Source organism: Phaenicophaeus curvirostris, chromosome Z (assembly GCF_032191515.1).
Source record: "Phaenicophaeus curvirostris isolate KB17595 chromosome Z, BPBGC_Pcur_1.0, whole genome shotgun sequence".
Classification (NCBI taxonomy): domain Eukaryota; kingdom Metazoa; phylum Chordata; class Aves; order Cuculiformes; family Cuculidae; genus Phaenicophaeus; species Phaenicophaeus curvirostris.
Window position 1 is genome coordinate 61,450,854 of NC_091431.1, and position 21,144 is coordinate 61,471,997.

At 38.8% G+C, this 21,144-nt stretch overlaps 1 protein-coding gene across 1 annotated transcript in view; it reads left to right on the forward strand.

Moving 5' to 3' along the window:
* The first annotated feature begins 3,410 nt into the window (after positions 1-3,410).
* Positions 3,411-21,144, forward strand: part of TTC33 (tetratricopeptide repeat domain 33) — a 46,037-nt gene continuing 28,303 nt past the window's right edge. The window contains exon 1 of the mRNA XM_069880132.1: positions 3,411-3,652. Coding sequence (XP_069736233.1) covers positions 3,432-3,652 — 221 coding nt within the window. The 5' untranslated portion in view covers positions 3,411-3,431. The remainder of the gene's footprint in view (positions 3,653-21,144) is intronic.

Here is a 21,144-nt window from a genome sequence, read left to right on the forward strand (position 1 = left end):
TACCAGTGTAAGATATGAAGTCCTGATCTAAACAAAGATGTGCCTATTTCCTATGTTAATTTCTTTTGACAAAGCTGAATGGCAAAAATGCTTGTTTATAACTGTGTAACTTTTTAAACTTTCAACACTTTAAGTAAACATAAAATACTGAACCATTGTGTGTGAAACTGTGTATGCTGTTTTCCAGTGTTACCTGTTATAAATTAACAGAGAAGGGCGATTACACTTGATAGGGAGCAACGTGACAACAAATCACTGCAGAATTTCCTGCTAGGCCGGCTGGGCCACCAGCTCTGGTAGCCTGTCCACTGACTGACTGACTTCCCCATGATCCTGTAAATCCTCTTGCTGCAAAAAGGAATTAAAGGGGGCACCCTTTCCACTGCCCTGTGCTGACACCCATTACCTCCTACCATCACCCTGCTCTTCTCATGTACCATGTATGGTTCAGTTCTTTTGACTTGGTATTTGCCCTTCTAACTAAGGAGTAATTTTAATTTTCCTTTTTCTTCCTTTTGGGAAAACCTCATTTTCAGCCTTAACATTAAGGTTGGGAAAAGACCTTTTAAGATCATCCAGTCCAACCATCAGCCTACTAAACCACGTCCTGAAGTGCCATGTCTATACAGTTTGTGAACACCACTGATGGTGACTCCACCACTTCCCTAGGCAGCCTGTTCCTATGCTTCACTGCTCTTTCAGTAAAGAAATTGTTCCTAATATCCAATGTAAACCTCCCCTGGCACAACTTGAAGACATTTCCTCTTGTCCTGTCACTTGGGAGAAGAGACTGACACCCACCTCACTGCTATGTCCTTTCAGGTAGGTGTAGACAGCAATAAGGTCTCCCCTCATTCTCCTCCAGCCTAAGCAACACCTGTTTCTTTGGCTGCTCCTCAAAAGACTTGTTCTCCAGCTCCTTCACCAGCTTCATAGCTCTTCTCTGGACATGCTGCAGGACCTTAATGTCCTTCTACTGAGGGGCCTTGAACTGAAAAGATTTGAGCTGCGGCCTCACCAGTGCTGAGTACAGGGGACAATCCTTTCCCTGGTCCTGCTGGCCACACTGATTCTGATACAAGCCAAGATCCCATTGGCCTTCTTGCCCCCTTGGGCACACTGCTGGCTCATGTTCAGTCGGCTGTCAATCAACACCCCCAGGTCTTTATCTGCCAGGCAGCTTTCCAGCCACTCTTCCCCAAGCCTGTAGCACTGCACGGGTTTTGTGTCCCAGGTGTGTGACCCGATGCTTGTCCTTGCTGAACTCCATCCCATTGGCCTCAGCCTATCTGTCCAGCTTGTCCAGATCCCTCTGCAGAGCTCCTGTACCCTCATGCAGATCCACACCCTCGCACAGCTCCGTGTCACCTGCACTTTTGGTGAGGGTGCATTCGATCCCCTCATCCAACTCGTTGAGAAAGACATTGAACGGGACTCGCGTGGCACTGCACGCCTTGAACCTGCTTCTCTGGGTGGAAGTGTTGATCTGCTGGAGGGTAGGGAGGCTCTGCAGAGGGATCTGAACAGGCTGGACCGCTGGGCTGAGACCAATGGCATGAGGTTTAACAAGGCCAAATGCCGGGTCCTGCACTTGGGGCACAACAACCCTATGCAGTGCTACAGACTAGGAGAAGTCTGTCTAGAAAGCTGCCTGGAGGAGAGGGACCTGGGGGTGTTGGTTGACAGTGACTGAACATGAGCCAGCAGTGTGCCCAGGTGGCCAAGAAGGCCAATGGCATCTTGGCTTGTGTCAGAATCAGTGTGACCAGCAGGTCCAGGGAGGTTCTTCTCCCTCTGTACTCGGCACTGGTGAGACCGCTCCTCGAATACTGTGTTCAGTTCTGGGCCCCTCACCACAAGAAGGATGTTGAGGCTCTGGAGAGAGTACAGAGAAGAGCAACAAAGCTGGTGAAGGGGCTGGAGAACAAATCTTACGAGGAGCAGCTGGAAGAGCTGGGGTTGTTTAACCTGGAGGAGGCTGAGGGGAGACCTCATTGCTCTTTACAACTAGCTGAAAGGAGGTTGTAGAGAGGAGGGTGGTGGCCTCTTTCTCCCAGGTGGCAGGGGACAGGACAAGAGGGAATGGCCTCAAGCTGCGCCAAAGGAAGTTCAGCCTGGACATCAGGAAAAAATTTTTCATGGGAAGGGTCACTGGGTCAGGAAGGGTCACTGGAACAGGCTGCCCAAGGAGGTGGTTGAGTCACCTTCCCTGGAGGTGATTAAAAGACGTGTGGATGAGGTGCTGAGGGGCTCGGTTTCGTGGCAGATTGGAGTGGTTGCACTCGATGATTCGGCGCCTCTTTTCTAACCCAGCGACTCTGTGTCTCTGTGGCTCCAGCCGCTCTCCCACGCCCCCTGCCGGCGCTCCCCGCGGACCCGCCCCGCCTCCCCGGCCCCGCGAGACCCGCTGCCGCCCGCCCTTCCGCTTCCGGCGGGGCGGGGAGCGCAGGTAACGCGGCGGCCTCGGTGAGCGGCTGGCGTCTGTCAGGCCCGAGGGGCTTCTCGGGGGTAGCGGGTCAGTCCCCTCGGCCGCGGGGAAGCCGATCAGCCCTCGGTGATGGACCGACATCCTTGGGGAAGCCGGGCAATCCCTTCCTGCGTGACTGACATCCCTGGTGAAGCTGGTCAGACCCTTCGGTGACCAGCTTGACGTCCCTGGTGTAGTTGGTGAGACCCCTCGGAGGCCGACTGGGAACCCTGGTGCAGCCAGTCAATCCCCTCGGCCACGGGCTGACATTGCTGGTGAATCTAGTCAGACCTCTGGGTGACTGACTGACATCCCTGGTATAGTTGGACAGACCTCTTAGTGACCGACTGACATTTCTAGTGAAGCCAATTGGTTCCCTTGTCGACTGACTGACATCCCTGGTGAAGCTGGTCAGTCCCCTCAGTGACCAGCTGACAACTCTAGTGAAGCTAGTTAATTCTTTTGGTGACCGACTGACATCCTTGGTGAAGCCAGTCAATCCCTCTGTGCCTGACTGGTCTTCCTTCAGTGACGGACTGATATACCTGGTGAAGCCAGTCAGTCTCTTTCTGACATCCTTCAATGACCAGCTGACATCCTTCAATGACCAGCTGACATCCCTGGTGAAGCCAGTCAGTTCTTTTAGTGACTGACTGACATCTCTGATGAAGCCAGCTAGCCCCTCTGTGCCTGACTGATAACCCTAGTGTCCTCATGGACCGTCCGATGTCCCTGATGAAGCTGGTCAGACCCCTCAGTGACTGACTGACATCTCTAGTGAAGATAGTCAGTTCCTTTGGTGACCAGCTGACACCCCTGGTGAAGCCAATGGGCAGATTTTGTGCAGTGTCTGTGTGTGACATACTATTGTCCTAGAATCTAGATAAGCTAGGTTTGTTTTTCCTTCTATTTCTTATAGCTAAATTACCTAACTGTGAAAATTCATTTTTCTCTAGTTCTCCAGATGGCTTCTTTTGGGTGGAAGAGAAAGATTGGTGAGAAAGTTTCCAAAGCTACCTCTCAGCAGTTTGAAGCGGAAGCTGCAGATGATAAGGATCTGTCTGATAGTGATGATGCTAACTGGGTGCACGCCACTAAGAGAAGAAAGGAAGTTCTCTTAGAAGACTGTGTAAAGAGAAGTAAGCAGCTGAAGGATGAAGGTGCCAGTTTGGCTGAAAACAGAAGGTATTAATATTATCTTCTTTTCACTGACTGCATAAGTGCTAAATGGTATTTTAATCCCTTTTCTTAGCAGTAGCTAATTTGCTAGCAGCTGCATTCATGTTTTTCCGTATTTGAAAAACTGATCATTCCTTTCATTCTAATCCTCTTGTCTGTTACTAAATAAGTTATGGCCTTTGCTGGTTTTGGTGGCTGTGAAATGAAGTCTGTATCTGTGATGGACTGATGAAGATGAGAAGCTGATTGGATCTGCAAGTTATGAGGGTAAATCAGATACAGTGAGATAAGCCACGCAGTAAGTCATGCTTTAGCTCCTCTGGTAGATTTCTTCTTTAAATGTGTCTTTTTGCTTATTAAGGGTAAACTTATTCGACTGTGTACAGTGTCTAGGGAAATACTGCAATTCAGGTAATGTGCTGGTAATCTGTCTAATGCTTTTGGGAAATCAGGTTCAGGTAAGTGCTCTTCTGATACGTCTGAACATCTTCTGGTAACAGCTCTGGGTCTTGAGAGTTCTGCAATTTTGGAAGGATACTGCAAAGATGGTTCCATTGTCCTGTTATGGTTCAAGCAGAAAGTACTCTTGGAGTAGGGGAGGGTTGTTAGAGGGGAAAAAGGGACTATAAGTTATGTGTTAACTACATAATTTGGCTGGATCTTCTCTGGAGGGGAACAAAACACTTGCAAGAATAGTCCCCTTAAAATCTTCAGACTACTTGACATCTGAATCTGTATCCTGACTTTACTGGTATGAGTGCCTCTGCTGCATTCATTGTTTCAGACTTGATATAACATCAGTTTCCTAGTAGAACCAATTCCATAGTAAGTCAATATGCGCTCCTGTGCTGTTAAAATATTTTGTGTTAAGAAATTTGATCCTAAAAAACAAGGTTCCTTGGACAATATGGGAAGAGAGAGCAACGTGGAGATAAAAGCAGCCAAGTTTCTGTATGATAATAAACACACTGTGTGGTCTGATCTGACTTAAAAATAATAAATAAATACAAAAAGTCTTTGAAGAAAGCCTTCTGGTGAAATATTCAAAACCGGTTTCCTCTTTTTACTGGTCAATCTAATGATGACACTGTTCAGGGGTGGAAGTGATTAATTTCTGTATATCCTTTTGTGTTCCTGAATTCTGTAGTCCTGAAGAAAATTTCAAAGCCTTTAAAGTTGACTTGTACTTTAAACCTGTCACAGTTTAGCTAATTTTTGGCAGCTAAAACCCATGTAGTTGAGCTTCTGAAATCCTTCCCCCCTGCTGCCCCTCAGTGAAAAGGGAGAGGGAAATGAGTGGAAAAAGACTTACAGGTTGGAAACTTTAAGTACAGCTTTAATGAAATGATAATGATAAAAACAACAACAATAATGATAATAATAACAACAACAACAATAATAATTGAAAAAAAAGTATAAAAATATATGAGATCGTGACCCCACTCCACCCCTTGATGATCATAACGTCACCACAAATGCTGCAGAGCAGACATGAGGGCATGGGTCCACAGCTAGGAGGGAGTTGGACTCAGGAACTGGATTCAGGAACACACAAATCTGGGGTCAGGAACAACCAGACAGGCAAGGTCCTCACTGGACATTGGCCGTTGCAGAAGAGTGAGACCCTTGTGATCTCTCAAGTTTAGACTGAGTATGACATATATGGGATGGAATACTCTGTTGTTCAGTTTAGGGTCACCTGCCCCATTCACCCCTCCTCACAGGTGCAGCTCCTTTTCTGCCAGCTTGAGGATAAACACTGGCCTCTTTGCATACCAGTGCCCTGTGTTATCACTTTGGAGAAGAACACTGTCTCAAAAACCGTGCAGCTAGTGTTAAGAAAAATGCAAGTGCAGCAACTGAGTTAGTCACAAAACTGACTCTAGTTTACCTCAAACTGCAACAAAACCAAATTAAGCTAAATAAATTTTAAGCGTATTGCCATTGTATTACTAAACACCTTTAAGGCAGGAGTCATTTATGTTAAAAACTAAAACCGCAGAATACAGAAATTAGGAGTCTACCGACATTTTTGTTTTTAACACTTCAAATAAATCATACAGTGATCTACAGAAAGGTAGGTCTGCTCTGTCCTTTTCAGGATATAGAGATTGTGGTTTTAAGCTTGAGAAAGCAGAAGTATTTTTAAGTATTTTCATTCTTCATCTGATAATTTAATAATCTGATAATATTTACTGTACTTATACAAATTAAATAGAGATTGTGTTTCATTTCTGTCTGATCTTCCATTCTGCTTTTGCCTTCCTTGTGTTTTGCTTTGGATGTTTTATATCATTTTGTATTTTGGTTTTCCTTTCTGATATTTTGGATTTTTTGTGTATTACGTGAAGTGCAATACATCTCTTTAACAGCAACAAATAATCTTGTGGTTTAGGACAGAGAGATGCAGACTGCTACATACTTACTTGGAGCAGAACGTAATTTTTGGTGCTTTTATTATCTTAAGTTGGTCTTAGAGATTGAATTTTCCTTCATCTGTCAGTTAGAAAGCAATACAAAAGCTTAACCTTTCCATAAGCAGCAAAAAGAGGTATTCTTGTGAATTTAGTGAGAGCTATCACTCATCAGAGAGTGATCATGAGAGCTACTGAGAAACGCTGAACAGCTTTTAAGAATATGAGAATCAAGTAACAAGAAATAAAATGCATCTTTTGGAAGGTTTGTCACACTCTTTCAGAAATATAGCAACCTTATATCCGAGATTTAACAGAAGTTCTAACTTGAAATTGTAATTTCCATCAAGTACTGTGACACACTGTGTACAGTTTGGGCAGTTATCATAGAATCACAGAATCATTTAGATTGGTAAAGACCTTTAAGATAATTGAACCCAACCTTAAACCTGGCACTTCCAAATTCATCACTAAACCATGTCCTTAAACACCACATCTGCTAAAAACCTCCAGTGGGCAGCCTATTCCAATGCTTGACAACCTTTGGGTGAAGAAATTTTTCCTAATATCTGATCTAAACCTCCTCTTGTACATCTTAAGGGCATGTTGTCTGATCCCATCCTTTGTTACTTGGGAGAAGGGACCGACACCCACCTTACTACAACCTCTTTTTAGATTTGTGTAGAGAGTGATAAGGTCTCCCTCCAGCCTCCTTTTCTCCAGGATAAATAATCCCAGTTCCCTTAGAAGCTCCGCGCAGGACTTTTGCTCCAGACTCCTTACCAGCTTCCTTGCCCTTCTCTGGACATGCAGCACCTCAGTGTCCTTTTACTGAGGGGTCCCAAACTGAGCTCAGCATTTGAGGTGCAGACTCACCAGTGCTGAGTACAAGGGGACGATCGCTTCCCTACTCCTGCTGGCCACACCGTTTCTGATACAATCCAGGATCCTGGGCTCACTGCTGGTTCATGCTTAGCCAGCTGTCCACCAACATCCCCAGATCCTCCTCTCCCAGGCAACTTTCCAGCCACTCCAAGCCTGTAGTGTTGCATGGAGTTGTGATCCAAGTGCAGGACCTGACAATTGTCCTTGTTGAACCCCATACCGTTGGCCTCTGCCCAATGATCCAGCCTGTCCAGGTCCCTCTGCAAGCCTTCCTACCCTCATGCAGAAAAACACTCCTGCCCAAGCTAGTCTCACCTGCAAACTTAATGAAGGTGCACTTGATCCCCTTATTGAGATCATTGATAAAGATATTAAATGGAACTGGTCCCAGCACTGAGCCTTGAGGAGCACCACTTGTGACTGGTGACCTGGTGGGTTTAAGTTCGTTCACCACAATTCTTTGAGCCCGCCCATCCATCCATCCATCCATCCATCCATCCATCCATCCATCCATCCATCCATCCATCCAAGTATTTCCCCAGCAAAGAGTTGTATGGAAGCTAGGGTGCTGTTGGGGCATGTAGCTTTGAGGCAGCTCTTTCTCGTAAAAAAAGATCTCACATAGATTAGAGTCTTATCTCACAGTTGGAGGCTTTTATTCCTTATACAGGTGGAATAGCTGACATGCCATTACAGGGAACTTGAGGCAGACTGAAAGGAATGTTGATTCTCTCTGGTGGAAAGCTGTTTCTGGAATTATGTTTCAGATTTTTGTTGTTTATTTCTTGAATGTACTTCTGTACAGCCTGGGCTGACTCAGGTAGATTGTTTCCTGAAATATCAAAGCACAATAACAGTTAAAAGAAGATCTGAATTGGATTGTGTTACCATTTAGGTAAAAAGTAGTATCTCTTCCATTGAAAAACCCAGAAGGAAAGTGAAGACAGATCATGAGGGGGTATGTAAGGTTGTATCTTATTTGGTGTTACTTGTGGAGTGGAGAGAAGGGGATACTGAAGGAAAACCTGTGTGAAGAAACAGGCTATTAAATAAAAGAGAGAATGGAAAGCAATACATTCAACTTTACTTCTTAAGGAAAACAGACTCTGAGGTAATGTGCATGGCAAAATTAATGTGATGAAAGATGAATTTTATAAGAGGATCCACTATTACTTGGTTAGAATAGTGATTTCCACCTTTATGCTTGGTGAGTCCATTAGCTTATTTTTCCAGTAAGGGAAGGTAGTGATGGTGTTACAGCCACACCATGGTTTTGTTAGTCTCTGCGTATATAGTAACTTGATTTCTGTGGATACGTGAGCTATGAGTGACATGTGCTTGTAAAGCGAGTCTCGGTGCTTCTTGAGGAGAAGGAATAATGAACCTCTTGGGGGTCAGATTTTGTACAGCTTGCTTTCTTTGTGCATTGACAAACTCAGGAGTGGCATGGGTGAATTGTTTTGGAGGTGGCAGCCCTTTGTGGGTTTTATGCTTTTGTGGGAGCTGTTTGAGGAGTATTTGTATGTACTGTAATGTGTATGTTAAGCAAAGTTCGAGACACACACAGAATAAAAATGGTGCTGAAGGCAGTTTCTGATCCTTGTTTTAATGTTTATGCGGGATGGGAAGAAAGGCAATGAGATTACCGGAAACAGGTGTTGGACTAGGTTGATTATCCCAGTGGGTCTGTTATTGTGAAAGACATGGCTTAGGACATTCTGGCCTAGAAGCTTGGTCAGTGGACAGTTATGAAGATGACTTGTGAATGAGTGATCTCACAGTTAAAATGAAATGAAAACACAGGTACATGGGAGAAGCATCACATTTGTGTGGTCTTTTGATGTGTGGGGAAGAGGAATTAAACAAACGTGCTAGCACACACACTGTCTTTTGGGAAACAGAATATTGTCTTTTGATGGAAAGAATGGAGAGTATTCTGGAAAAGAAGTTCATTTTGCTTGTATAAAACTTACCATGCTGGCAATTTATCCAACTCGAAATGCTAGTATGGATGTGCCCACATACACTGGAATTAAACAAAAAAACCGCAACAAACGAAAAACCAACAACCATAATCCAGATTAGGTTTTCTGTGTTGATAGTACTACACTGTTTTAAATCCAGCACAGTCCAAAAGGATAAACGCTTATGTGCTCAGCCTCTGTATTTGGAACATTGCAGTTTGCAGTTATAGTGTGTTTTGACTGGTAGGTAGGTAGTCAGTCCTTGGCTGTGGACACAAGCTTAAGAACATATTTAGGTGAGTTTAAACAGTGAAATAGAAAGTCCTTAAACATATGACACATAGAGAGCTAAAAGCAAGGAGAAGTCAGACTAGCATCTTCAATATAATTGCATTGCATATTGATATAGATAGCTTTGCAGTGGTTCTGTGCTGTTTTCAAACTGAAAACACCTTTTTAGCTGTTCCAGTAGGTGGAGATAGAATTCTTCTAAATGTACCCTGAAGGTGTGCAAGAAATGCTAATTGAAATACTTAAATATCTTTTGCAAGTAGACAGTGTTTGGTTTAAGTTCTTATTGATTTACATTTAATATTTCAATTTTGCTATGTTAAAGTTAGTACTGCTCTTGCTTCTGATGATGTTTATTGTTCCATATTACACTAAAAAATGTCCATCTCTAAAGCTGGTATTGGTTTGGGAAGATGAAGTTTTCGGCTGGAACACTCATATTTTGGCTGAGCTTGTAGAGATTCACCTATGTTAAAATATATAGTTGCATCACTTTGTCACTTGACGTCACTTTGTCACTTACTGCATAAATCGGACTGATTAAAAGGTTTTGCTGTTTCTTTCCTTTAGCTTTTGCAGCAGCAAATTAAATAAGCATGTGTCAAAGTGCTAGGAGCATACCACGTAATAGGTTGATTTTGTGAAAGTGTTTGATTTTCTAGAGGAAATCTTTGACAATAGCTTAATTTAATTTTTTAATCTATTAAAAAAAAAATACTTCTGTGTAGAGCTACTTATTCCACATTTTAGCAGTCGAGGCCTTTTTCCCCTGATGCTTATAGGCCGGTGTTACTTCAGCATGTGTAGTTTGTGAGACTTAGCTGTGTAAGCTGTAATTGAGTTTGTATTTCTCACTTGACATTGTAAGTTGTCAGTGTTAGATGATGAGTCACACTTCTTTAAAAAGTTTGTTTAGTGTAGTGGTAAGTCAAGGGTCAGTAAAAAAATAGTTGTTAGGAGATGGAGCCAAAGAATAATACTTATTTAATTGAATTGGAAAGCCTTTCTGTCATGTTCTAACAACATTTGTGTTTGTTTACCTGTGTTTTTCAGGTTTCAATTATAGTAAGCATTTCATTACGAATGAGTTGTGAAAGTGCTAAAGTAACAGAATTTGACTGTAGAGGTTGTTGTTATGGAACCTTTCTCTGTGGGTGAGGAACTTCTTTCTATTTCTAGAGTCTACTTTTCATTTTGTTTCACTAGTCCATGTGTCTTTGGTTGAATGCTTTGGGTACAGAAAAAGATGTGAAAAAATGAGCAGTCTTTGCTCTACCTTCTTGCCATCTCTGCTAATTGACTCCATTTGAAATAAAGATTTATTTTTAAAGTTAGAAAATTAAAAGGATTGATTCAGTAGATAATATGGGAATCTATAAATCTAGCTTTTATTTCTGTCTCCTAGAGTAAATTCTAAAATTCTGTTAGACTGCTGATTTATTGCATTGGGAATGTTGACTATTCCATAAGATTTATCTGAAAGCCTTACACAGTTTGATTTTGTAATTAAGTATAGAAGAAATCACTGGAAAATGTGTATGATGAAACTAGGACAATATAGTAAGCATTCACTCCTACTTTTCCTTGTAGATTGAAAATAGGTGTTCGATATGAGTTGTGGATGTAATCTGCATGCCAGGTATAATTAGCTGTTCCATATAGTGCTTACTTCTTTCAGAGTAAATGACCAGTACCAATATTCTCCAAATAAAATGAAAATTCTTACTCTTGGTAGTTATTAGATTTGATTATACCAAATGTTTTCTAAGGTAAATCATGCAAAATTGCAGAGAAAATAGGTAGCTTATCACTCTATGTAAGATTGTATAGTATGAATAGGGGTTTGATTAAAATGATCATGACTTCTAATCAAAATAACTGATTACTTTTAATATTTTTCACTGTTTAGCATTATTGTCTATTGTGTTCATATACAGAACTCCCTTGCTGGTCACTTCCTTGACAATGCCTTATGCATGATATGGTCACTAAAATGAGACCCAGGGTCCGTAAACTGTAACTCTTGAGTGCAGAAGAAGTAAGCTGAAATAGTAAAGACTCTGAACGACTATGGGCTTCTTACCTCCATTTTTTTTTTTTGGAAAAGCACATGTTGTAGTTTCTCTTTGATTAGTCAGGGCATATGGTTTTGCTGGCCTTGTAACCCTTCTATGGAATTGAAAAAAAAAAAATGCAGAGAGTTTTTTACAGTGTTTAGCACCCTGCTGTAAAATGCCCTATGTAGTACTGTTCATTTTTGTCTTGAATTTTTTTTTGCCAGCTTTATTGTTTTTCCTCATTTACTAATAGAGTCGTTTCTTCCTGGTGATACCTATACTTATCTTCTCTCATTGAGGAGTTCTTTGCAGAATGCTGTTTTTAAGTAGTTCCTGTTGTTTAAGATGCAATTTATCTTTAATTTAGCTGGTTTTCTTTTGTTCTGGCAAAGATTTTTTCCAACAACTGGTTATTATTTGTTAAAGTGGGAGTTCCGTTTTGAAATTGTTACTCATTTAATGCATATTTTTCTGAGTGTGTGCAAGAAGGATTGTACACTACTTAAACTGTATACAGAGTATCTTTTTGTTAAGATTATTCTTACTTCAGAATTCTGTTTTATGACGTTGTAGTGTCCTTCTGTATTTGAATGTGTACGTACTTATCTAGATATATGTTTGTAAGTGTAGACTGTGGAAGCATTTACATACGTGTTTATGTTTTCCTTAAGTAGAAAGCATAATTTAATTGATGGCTATATATCATCCTGTATAACTGTAGGCATTTAATGGAGGCAATGTAAGGAGGAACAGGTATCAACACAGTTCAGTCTTTGGATTTAAGGTTAAAAGGTCTGTTCCTTCTATTAATGAAATATAGTTTACAAAACTTTATAAGTGAAAGGCTAATTCATTCTCTGGAAATGTGCTATGTATTGTTTTCTTTTTAAATGAACTCTGTGAAAATGTGTCTGTTTACTTAGAACCCACATATACTTAAATATGTAGCATATGTTACTGGAACTGAAGAAGTTTAAAAAAAAAGGTACTTGAGAGTTTGATCAGTATATATTAATTTTTATGTATATATTAATATCTCTGTATAGAGGAGTCATGCGTAACAATCACTTTCTCCTATCCTTCTTAAGCATGTGCAGTTATTGCAAAATAATGAATTCTTGCCTCTGAAGGTTATGATAGTCTTTTTGTTGCTAGTTGCTTCTGTTACTTCATTTTAATTCCTAGCACATTTTCCAGACAGCTTTTTTAATGACAAAATAGAATATTTGTATTTATTCCAGAAAATTTGATAGTACTAGTTAAGGACCTATAAGGAACTATTAAAAAAAAGGACTTTAAATAAATAAGAAAAGTTATATTAATATTTTTTTTTTTGTTATTTTTGTTATTTATTATGACAATTTTACATTTAATTTTTATCACTTATTATCACAGCAGTGCTTTAAAAATTATTAAAAAAGCATGTGAAAGCACATATGCTGGCATATTTCTAGCCCCGTACATCATACACAAGTAGAGTTACTCTAGTTACTCAGCCTTTGAGATATTTTTCCTCAGCAACATTTACGACCTTTTGCTGCATGCAGGGGATAATAAATGAATACAGCAGAGTGCACGTGGTGCGTTTTCATTTCCTCTAAGTCTTGTGTCGACATGAAGTACCCCACTGTGAGTTTGTCTCACAGCTGGTTTGTTTGTTTCCAGAGCTGGTCTCTGAAACTGTTTTCATTCCTTTTTCTTGCTGCATATTATTGTTATAAACCGGCTTGGAAAGGGACCATCTTTTAAAATGTAGACAAAGTAGCAGCAAAACCAGCACCATCTCCATCCTGCGGAAACCAGTTTCTGCTGGCAGGTCTCTACTGGTAGATGGTGGCTAGAGGTTCATGTACATACTTTAATGCAGAAGTATGCCTAGCAAGTTAAAGAACGTGTGTCTTGCTTGAGCTAAGAGATTTTGCCCATAACTTCAGTGACACATTTTAGTCATGCAACTTTTAAATGTAGAGAATTCTATTATATACATACTGTAACACAGCTCAGCGAAAACAGCTCAGCTTAATAATCTAAGCATTTTTTACAGAGAAATCAAATCTGAGACCTTTTCCACATCCTTTGCTTGACAGGCACTGGCAAGAGTTGCTCTGCTGAAGTTCTGCTGTCATGGTATCCAGGATTCCCTGTATTAGTGACGTTATGTATTGTGGTTTGGATACTGTAAAAAAATACTGATGCTATTTAATTTTTTAAAATTACGGTTTTGTGGCTTTATTTATTGTCCACATCTACTGTTAAATACACAAAGTTGCTTGTACTTGAATAATAAAACCTTTGTGTTTAGAGTTGATCGTTTAATAATATTCTTTCTCTTCATAGGGGAAACTGCTGGGAAAAAAATAAAGCAGTTTCCTAATTTAGTAACTTTGTCCAGTTGCTCTTAAACAAGGCCCAGTTGTTGTTGCTGACAAAGATAATATTCTCCTTCCCCCCATTTGTTTTAACTATCTTTATGGTTCATGAAATTTAATTTTGAAACAGTAATTCAGTATCCCTTGCATGATCCTCACTGAGCATGATGTTTGCCTGTTTTCTGTATCTTCTGACATTAAAATGCACTGATTTTCAGGGATCACAATTGCCCATCATCATTTGTTTCAAGAGTTTTCTGAAGAAGTAGGATACAACAATGTGCTTTGTTGTGAAGATCTTAGTTTATATATGTCAGCTTAGTTTCTAGTTCTCTAAATAGCGTCTTCCACATCTTACAGTGTATCATGAAAGTATCCTTAAACTGGAAAGGAGATTTGGTGGTAAAGGCACAGAATAAAAACATTTTAGGAACAATGTCGTGTTCAGTCATGCCTTTTGAAGGTTTAATTGATATAGCTGGTGGGAAAAATCAAGAGTGGTACATACATAATCCAACCCAAACCAAGGTCTGATTCTATTTTCTTTTTCCTTTGTGGAAATATTTGATGTTATAGGACTGCTAATTTTTTAAGAATTGGCTTCACAACATAATGTACTACTGCAAGAAATATTACTTGTAAGGGCACTAACATATAGTCATCAAATTAAAAAAAATAATAGTTTATTGTGGATCTTGATTTTTTCCTGTTTTTTTTCCCCTGTTCATATGTTTACATGGGAGTTAACCATTTAGTAATTCTGTAGACCACTGTTAAATTATATCAAGGGTGAGTTAATTGAAAGCAAGGGCTGGTATTCATGCTCTCTAGCTTTGGTTGTTTACAAGCCAAATATCTAGTCAAAGGTTGCAGTTCCATCACTGGTTAAGCTGATTTCTTCCAGAGTCAATGTGTCCTCTTGTTTCCTCCCTTTTGCAATGATCTCATTTATTTGCTGTACCCTGGGGGTGTCAACTTAGAGTTGTCTGGACTGGGAAAGAAGCCTGGCTGAAAAAAAACATCTTTCAGTTGGCTGCCTCTGATCTGGTTCACGAATGCTTTTGCCAAAATAGGTACGAGAATGGGTATTAGAATAAAGGCCACACAGTGAGGGAATTGGAGACAAGCTCTTTCATTTATATGGTGTTGCCTATGTGTTGCTGTTACTGTATTGCACTTAAAGTTTGAAATGGATATCTGTGGATATATTTTCACTCAGAGGCCAGGCGTTATAGTTTTTATACTTCTTAAATGTTTGTCTCCTTCAGAATGAATCCAGTTCTTTTCTCACTTTGTCACTGGACGTTTAACAGAAGTACTTTTACTTAGCTTATAAAGAAGTGTGCTAATGTGTTAAATACAGAACAGTTATTTTTTTAGTGTAAGCAGTACATAACTGAAGTAACGGCGTTTTTACTGGGGTTAGGTGCAGAGAGAATCATAGCTCAACAGAACTGTTAACGCATTGCAAAATACTTCTGGTAAACAGTGTGACATACCTAAAATAGGTGATAGACATTGTACATTTTTCTTATTGCAATCATCTAGGTGACCAGTGCATATACTCCAATCTCAATAGAAGAATCTTGGTATTTATACTATCATGCTTGATTTTCTGTTATGGTGTTTAAATACTGTAAGTTAAGCATTTTAGACAGAGAAATATACCTTCCTACCTCTGGATGGTGCCTTGCACACCAAAGCCATATAGTGAGAGGTAACAAATCCCTTCCCTCTTTCTTACTTTCTGAAAAACGATCATAGATATTCTGTTTTCTTGTGAAGAACTGAAGTTTGCTATTTTGAAGCTGGTTCCAACATAACTTTTTCAGGCAGCCATTCTTAGTGTGTATTGCACATACTTTCAAACCACCTTCTGGAGTTTTACTGGTCCTGGCAACTAAATGGCAAATCTTAAAAAATAGTTTTTGTTTTGTCTATGACCTGTCAGCTAGTAATAGAAATGTAGTGTATTAGACCATGACTTAAGCTTTTGGTTTTGTGCAAAAATTAAGAAATGACAGTTAAGACAAAATGCAGTTAATTGCTGTACATTTTTTTGTATTTTTAAACTAGTTTCTTTGGGTAAGAGGTCTTGGTGATGAATAGTGTCTTGTACTCATCTGGCTCCATAATCCTATTTACTATTTGAAATGGAAGACACCTGTTAAATATGTTAAAGAGCATAAACTTGCTGAAGGAGTTATGCAGCTTAGGCTTCTCTGTAGGAAATTGTATTTGTCTGGAAGTTCTTTTCCTGGCAGTTGGCTCTTGTGATGATGATAAATTCACTCTCAGTAAATTTGGATGTGGGCAGAAGTGTTTTTAATTGTCTTTAATCTAGCCTGTCAGTGCAACTTTTCTGTTGTCAGAAGGTTAATTTTCTCTTGTATTGCTTAAGCATAACTTATTTTTCTGGACATATCATTTGGAGTATTGCATGTTCTAAAATAGAATTGTAGTTTAGAGAAGCAGTTCAACTTCAGTCTTCAAAGAGCATTTCTGATCTGAATTTTATTAATATTTCTTCAGACTTCAAAAAGGACTTAAGTGGAGGCTTAATAAAGAAGAGGTTTGTATAAAGCATTCTGGGAGGTAGGGTCACAGTTGAGATTGAAATAAAATTTTCCAATATAGAAAATAAATTTTGTCTTAGCCCGTATTAGACCATCTTTGTCTCACTGCCAGTTTGAAATATCTGTTTGTAGATCTCTCGGTACAAAGACGGTAGGAAGCTATTTGCTAAAGATGCCATTTCATGCATTCAGTTTCATGACTATCACATTTGTCTTGTTTAGTAAAGTAAGGACTGTGAACTTGTGCAGCATACAAACATGTACTTCGGATGTTAAAGTTTAGCTATCACGTGAAACCATTACAAGATAGTCATGTCATTGCTGCCTAAATAAAGCTCTGCTCTTTGTGTTCGTGTAGCCAAGTGGAGAGTTTACACTGAGAAGCTGCTTGCTGTTTTAAAACAAACTAATATTTGAACAGGTTATGTTGTTGACTTGGCTTAAAAAGCAAAAGCTTTTATATCGGTGCAAAGCAGGGGCAAGAAAGTAGACTGAGATGAGGATAGTGCGGAACGACATTTGAGACTCAGTTAGAGTGACCCCACACATTAATACTAAGACATTTGTATTTCCCTTTCAAAAATGTGGCAGAATTCCAGTATTTCTGTGTTGTGGGTGGAAATGAATGAACGAGGTTTCAGAAATTATTTATTTTCGTAGCTGATTTCGGAGTGAGAAAGGAATTCCAAGCAATACTAGAAAAAATTTAGAAGTGTTGTTGACCTACAGAACGGAAAAAAACCCCATGAAAATTGGAATTGTCAATATTAAAATGTCCTAATTATTTTACAGAATAAATAGCTGTCATAAAACTTAATGAAGTTTTATATGAATTGTAAGTATAAACAACCATTATGTGGAACATTGTGTAAGTATGAGGAGCATCTATAACCTGGCTTTTTTTTCAGAGTAATTTATAATTTTTGAATGTATTTTAACTGATTATGAGGGTTCCCAAATTATTTAGTTTTAGATATCATATTCTGGTAATAAATAGAGATAAGCAGAGAGAAACTTCTAGTTTGTAGACAGATAATAAGGCTTTTGCAAGTCAGACTTAATGTTTCTTTAATCAGTGGGACCAGCCTAATATTTAAGGAGAGGAGGTAGTAAGGATTATAAACTAAAAGGCTTATTTTTATAATTAATTAATAAAATAAGTTTTATAATTAATTCACATGAATCCTTTCTCCCCATGCAACACCAAAGCTATCAAGCTCTGATTACCTCCCTCTTTTTTCCCCAGAAGGGGTGTCTTCCGTTACACAGATGCATTACAGCTGGGTGCATTATTGCAACAAACTAGTGTCTGTTGTCTCATTTGCTTTTTCGAAATGTGTTGTAAATTTATGGGTAGTTTAATGGAGAGGGAGTACTTCCAGAGCTCAAAACATTCTTCGTAGATGTTCCCTGGTGGATAGAGCATAGGATTTGAGCCATAAGAGGAAGAATTACTTTTGTAAGTTAGAATTCAGAAGCATTGGATAGTGTGGACTAAATGGCTTACATATTCCTATGCAGTAATTAATGTCAATAAAAGCATCTGAATTATTAATGTTATGTTGAATCTTTAATGTTTTATGTTGCATCTTGTGCTATGCTGCGGAAAAAAAATGGAGGGAGATGGTTCAAACAGTTCTTCCTGTTCTCTTTTGATAGGCACTGTTAAATGTGTATGCAAAATTCCACTGCCAACAGAAATCTTCAGTTCGGATCTATTCGTTCTTGGAAGGTTCCTTATCAGTAGAAGCATAAAGTTATCACAAGTGACTAAATGGCTCTATCATGGAAACTGGAGCACAAAATTGATATTGCCTCATCTGTCCCTGTATAGAACATTTTTGCCTGGTGACACTGAGGCTCAACCACTCCTTGTCTTCTTAGTGCTGATAGTAAGAGGTCCTGTTCTTGCCACTTCTATGTGTATGATTTGCATGTTAGTCATTTGGGGATTTAGAAGTGCTTGATACATTCTTTTACTTCTGAATGGTGAAATACAGTCTTTATGCAATCTGTATACATCCATATCATGTCGTTGTAGGTAGGTCGTGCTGTTAATTACAGATCTGTATTTCTCTTATTTCAGGAGACTTGGTGGCTTTTGTTGGCTGGTATTTGCGTTGGTACTTTATAATCGTTTTGCATCAATAGTTTATAATCATTTCAGCTATGTAGGGAGGTTTATAGGGTGTCTGCCTACTTAGCTTATTGCTACTTCTATGAAAAAGAAATTAAAATTGCCCTTTAAGTCTCGAAATGCAATAGAGAATTACATGTTTCCTCTGTCTTTATCTCTTTCTCTCTGTTTTTACTTATAACTTCTGTCATTATTACTCTGTGATATTGACATCAGCAAACATTGTAAAGAGGCCAGAAGTAATGAAAATGGAGAGGAATTACATTATTTAGGACAGATAACAAAAGCATGTCAGCTAGATGAAATAGAACTGCTCAGAATAGAACGTAAGCGGGCTTTGTGTTCTGAGTGTTATCTCTCCCAAAATGTTTTGCCTTGTTAACACCTGACCCTGGAGCATCATATTTTGGCAATAATTGATACAGGTATCTAAATCCTAGGAAGACTTTTGGTGCTGTTGGCAGGTTTTAACTTCTTGCTCTGGTTTCTGTGACTGATATTTGAGAACCAGCAGGATCATAACATGAGGTAAGAGAGACAGAGCTGTCAGCAATCTGTGGACAAATAATTAAAATGTTAAAATTATTAAATGCCTTCTTAACAAAGAAGAAAACAGATGGTACTCATCATTCTAGCTCTACTTTCATATATTTAAATGCTATATGAACAAATAATTCTCAGGACTGGACTATGACCTCAAAATTGCTTGAAATGCAGCATAACAGTTTTTATTCCACATTTTTCTTTCTGCTGCCTTCATAGAAACTCCTGTTGCAACTATTTTGAGGAGCTAAATCTTTGTATTTAAAACTTCATTTCAGTAGTAAATACACATTACTTCTCTGTGGATACTTGACATATTGTAACGGTTCTAGTAGTTGAATTATGTTATTTGAGGCTATTGTTCAGAGTAGTAAAATAATGAATTGGTTTTACTGAAACTATACAATTCCTTCTCTTTTGAAGCTTGTTAGGTTATGTTGATCTGTTCTTATTGCTTAAATAATGAAATGACATGTTCAGAACTTGTATTCCTGTTCTTGAGTTGAATTTCCATGTGTAAACCTCAGTTCTGCTCCTATTTGCCACTGTTTATTTTGGCTTCCTACAGAGCTCTCACCCATAAAATGGCAGTCAATATCCAGTTTCAATTATATTATGTTAGATTACAGGGTTGGGATTTAACAAACTATTCCATGTGATTATAGGTGGTTGCTAAACAGCTTCTAGATCCTATTCGGGGTTACTTAGATGTTTTCTTTTTTTGCCAGTTGTTACTTTATCTGACAGTACTGTTGAAGATGAAAGCATTTGAAAATGGATATTTTGTTTTCAGTTGTATGTATGTAATTAATGTGTTTTTTACAGCTCATAAATGAGCAAAGTAGTTTTACGACATACTAAATGTTCTCCTGCGTGAGAATATTTCTTAGTGGTGTGGAAGGTCTTGACAATTTCATTTCTTAAGCACTCTAATACAACTTACAGTATTCCTGAATATGGCTGTTATTTCCTCTGTATCAATAATACTGTTGTTAGACTGCCTATAAAGAAATTATTGTTCTACTCTGTGTTTAAGACAAACCAGGTATGTTACTTGCAAATTTTCTTGTCTCCTTACAGGTAAGTATAATATCTGACTGGAGTAGACCACAAATCAGTTATTCACCAGAGTGTAAAGAATGGTTTAAGTCAAAGGCAGCAGCACAAAATGTATTTGTGAAGGACATCTTACAGCAAATTTTCAAGTGTAAGCACTGTTAACTCATTATGTAGTGCTGTATTGCATCAGCTCCTCTGTCATTTGTCATTAAAATTATTTACTGTATCTCTTCCATTCCTGTTCCTCAAAAAAAGAATTGTGAAGTATTGGTGAGTGACTTTTTTTATGAGATCATTTTTTCATATTGTATGAAAATTAAATGTAGGAAATTAAATGTTATTTCCATGTCAGAGAGGATGTCACTGTCGAAGGCAGTACAAGAATAACAGAACCCTGATGTTGTGGATTTTGTTTCTGGGTGTTAGTTATGAGATCATCTTTCTCCAGTGCTGGATTTCAAACCTTTTCTTTGACAAAGGTAATTTCAAAACTGCATTTGCCTAATAGATGTAAGGATAAACAGTGTTCATATTTACCTGTGTGGCTGAAATAAAAATTAGGAAAATGGCAGGTGGAACTTACGTTAAAATCTTGGTCTTATAGTTTAGTATGATGATAGGTGGTAATTGCTTTTGGCATGCGATGATATGGCATTTCCCATTTGTTCCTATGTGGAAGTGAGATAATTATCTTTGAAAAATTCATGTAGCTATTACTTTTATTATTCAATTGATTTATTTCTAGCAGAACTTTTGTATTTGCTGCATAGAAAAAGATTCTGCTGTATAAATGCAACTTTATAGGGTTTATAGGTTTTATAGGTTTATAGGGTGTCTGCCTACTTAGCTTATTGCTACTTCTATGAAAAAGAAATTAAAATTGCCCTTTAAGTCTCGAAATGCAATAGAGAATTACATGTTTCCTCTGTCTTTATCTCTTTGGAGATACTAGTGTCCAAGTGTCAATGGCATGATATTGAGGGGTCTAGTATGTGCAAGAATAATAACTCTGGTGGATACTTACACTTTGAAATCCTGTGCATTAGCTGTGTGCAGGCTGTTTTACCCCATGGTAAATTCGGTATAGTTTAGCTACTCAAAGGACAGTTAAGTAAGTTTGTTTGTGTTTCCCTCTCCTTTACTGTGGGGCAAGAACGTGTATCATTGGGTGCCACTGAAGAATTACCATGCACCTCTTTACCT